At 41.3% G+C, this 3,241-nt stretch overlaps 1 protein-coding gene across 1 annotated transcript; it reads left to right on the top strand.

The window, feature by feature from the left end:
* Positions 1-4: 4 nt before the first annotated feature.
* Positions 5-2,389, top strand: TPRKB (TP53RK binding protein; the record flags this gene model as incomplete). Its single annotated transcript, XM_010142059.1, has 4 exons — positions 5-127; positions 879-1,001; positions 1,286-1,462; positions 2,282-2,389. Coding segments are annotated over 4 exons (510 nt in total), but the record flags the coding sequence as incomplete, so codon positions are not given.
* Positions 2,390-3,241: the final 852 nt, after the last annotated feature.

The following is a 3,241-nucleotide window of genomic DNA, read 5'->3' as shown; positions in this document are numbered from 1 at the left end:
TCAGCTGGAGCTGTTCCCCGGCTGCAGCGTGACTCTCCTCCTCTTCAACCACGTGAAAAACGCCGCTGCTCTAAGAAAAAAAGCCATGGAAGGATCCCTTGAAGGGGCATTAATAAACCCTGCAATGGTGAGTGAGTGACTGGCCGCCTGCGCCGCCCTGTCTGTACAGCGCAGCGGTTTTGAGGGCAGTGGGGGAGTCCTTCTCTGTGGGAGCTCTGAGGAAAACGACCTGTGCTTGTGCGGGCTGCCCCACGAATTGCTGTACGCTCAGCTTTCCCTGCTCGATCGCCCCTCCTTTGATCTCGTTAGTGTCGTACGGTGCTAGGGTTCATCTGTGTAGAAGAGCGAGCCTTGGCAGCACTGGCCGAAGCAGTTGTCACCGTGATTCATGTCACAGCCTACTTGGTGAAGCTATTTAAATCTACTGAGGTCTGTAAAATGTAATAGTTTAGTAATGTAATTGTTTAATGCTGTTAAAAATCTGTTATTTGGAGCCCTTGTTCTCGTTTAAACCCATAACTAGTTTCTGAATCTAGTCATTTTGGTTACAATTAGCAAAGCAGTGGATAGGGAAGGGAAAAAATAATCTAATCTAGCAATTTACTGACAGAAGATTTATTAATGTGATTCTTTTTTCAAAAGATTTCAGTAACCTGATGGAGAAAATGTAATGTGTATTTTATGTCAAGTGCTGCCCCATGCAAGAAATAATCATATTTACTGGAAGAGCAAAAATTGCTAAAATAACTCACAGAATACTCTTTTGCTCACTTCTGTGATTTTAGGCTTAGACTATCAAAATTAAGTGGTCAGGACTTTTTCAGGGTTCAAAATAGTATGTTAAATCTCTGCTTAACTTCTTCCGTCGTGTTTTGCAGGTTGTAGATCCTTTTCAGATTCTTGTGGCGGCCAACAAAGCAGTTCATCTACACAAGTTAGGTAAAATGAAGACCCGAACTCTCTATGCAGAAATTATTTTCAGCCTTTCACCAACCAACAATGTAAGATTTATGGAGCAATTGTCTTCTTTGCCAGAGAAGATCCATGCAGCCAGACTAAATACACGTATTCATGTAACTGTTTACCTGGCTACTAGTAGAAGTTACAGTTGTTTTTAGTATCACCAATATGCTATATGTTATCTCTTACAGAATGTCAGAAATCCATTCACGTAACACCGTGTCAGTTTATACTCTTGCGGTTTTTGACCCACTAACTGAAAAGATTGCGTGTATGTAGTGAGAAAGTGACTCACAATATTTTGATCTTTTTCATCTTGTCTTAGATCTCAGATGCATTTAAGAAGTTTGGCATTTCAGACAGTGACACAGCAGTACTCATTGTTCTGGTTGTGGACAGAGAAAAAACTGTCGATCTGGAAGACATAGCATCTCAGGTGGAAGGTCAGCAGGTTTCTCTAGATGAACTCCCCCAACTTACAGACATTGCCAAAGTTAAAAAGGTATGTAGCCCCAAAAGATGACTGGCGTAGAGAAAAGGGATAGTGTATTTAGTTGTCCAAGTAAATATCAATGGATGTAATTAACCTCAGGTCTGCGTTTCTTTAGCACAACTGGAAAATTGTTTTAAGTTAATTATTTCTTTCTTACATTTTTTTACTTGAAAAAAGTTCTAGTTGTCACACCCTGACATCACATATTCTAAGTCTTCAAATTCTTAACATTGCCAGGAAGTTGGAATGTAAAAGTAAATTCCAGATTGCTGCCTAGCAGTCAGGCACTTTTGCTTCCTGTTTTCTGAGGCAAATATCCATTTAATTAAAAATATATTTTCAGTCCTGAACAGTTTTGTAATCTTAAGCACATAAATAGTCCCGGCATGGGCGGCTAAAACAAAAATGCGTTGATTAGCAGCAAGGAGCTGCGTTAGGGCGTGTGTGCTCTTTGCAGATTGCCATATGCTAGATCAGTGTCTTGAGGCATGTGTGTTTCAGCTGATAAAATCCAAGTAACTTCAGTCACCTTGATCATGTCCATCAAAGTAATGACAGGAGACACACGAATAAAAGTGGACAAATCTTGGCGTGTAACTTGTGGAGATAAAAGTGCTGCTCTCATTCAGTTTCTTAGCTTTTCTTTATGTCTTACAGCTTCAGAATTTGCTTGGTTCCTCAGCCCCACTTTTGTCTTGTGGTCACAACAAGATGGGCATTTCCAGTGTAAAACGGGGGAGAGCGGGGGAGTCTTTTCTTGTGTACACATGTGATCGGTGTTTTTTCTTCCTTTTGCAGCTTCTGTCATTTTGTTCTTTTTTTCTGCAGATGTACAAAGTTACTCCCCAGGAAGAAAAAATCGGCACCTTATTGGATAGTGTCGTTTGCAGAATGTCAACAAAAGATGTTTTATGAAAATGTGGAAATAAACTTTTTTTAAAAAGGGCTTTTTCAGATGTAAAAACACTTCATTGCAATTCAGTAGTAGCAGTGAGTAGTTTGATGACATCTGAGTTTTAACCATAAATGAGCAAACTTGGATACGGGGCTAATCTCAGCTGCATTCTGAGCACAGAGAGCAGTTCTGTCGCGCAGAGCAGAATTTGCCATTGGCATTTCGGTCCATTTTCTTAGAAAGAGAAAAAAAACACTGTTGCCAGTACCTTAAGTTGACCTTAAACAGAAGGCTGGGAAATCTGTGCTTAACTTTTTCCTTTCATCAAATGTTTTGCTAGTCCCAGATAGGATTCAGACATTGTAAATCATTTGTATTAACCTTCCCCTGCTTTGGTTTGTTTTGGCACCCCGATGGATAATGACCTTTTAACGATACCACTGCAGAAAAGGTGTCTCTGTGGCACACAGTGCTGCTGATGGGCTGGAAAAAGGAAAGTTTCCATAAACTCTCAGCAGCGCCTCCCTTTTTTTGCTAAAGGGATAGAGTCGCTGCCCACCCTTTGGGAACAGGAAGGGGCAGCGGGGCACTGGCAGCCAGCGGTGAGGGCAGTGTAGAGCAGGGTCATCAGAAGGGGGTAAAACAGTGAATAAGGTCAGTATGGGTGGTGCTGTAGTTGTGGTAGCACCTGACAATCTGATGTCATCAGATGCAGCGTGCTGCTGAGGTACTTTATTGTTGGTGTTACAGGGTAACAAGAGCTGCTTTTACTTTCTAACACTGAATTACGCATGGCAATGCTGAATTCCTAGGGCCTGGTTCCAGGGGCAGAATTCACAAGGAAATTTGTGCCATAGATTTATTCACTTAATTTGTTGATAACAGCTTACGTA

This window comes from Buceros rhinoceros, unplaced genomic scaffold, assembly GCF_000710305.1.
Source record: "Buceros rhinoceros silvestris isolate BGI_N320 unplaced genomic scaffold, ASM71030v1 scaffold25478, whole genome shotgun sequence".
NCBI classification, from domain to species: Eukaryota; Metazoa; Chordata; class Aves; order Bucerotiformes; family Bucerotidae; genus Buceros; species Buceros rhinoceros.
This window is presented reverse-complemented; position numbering and strand designations above follow the sequence as displayed.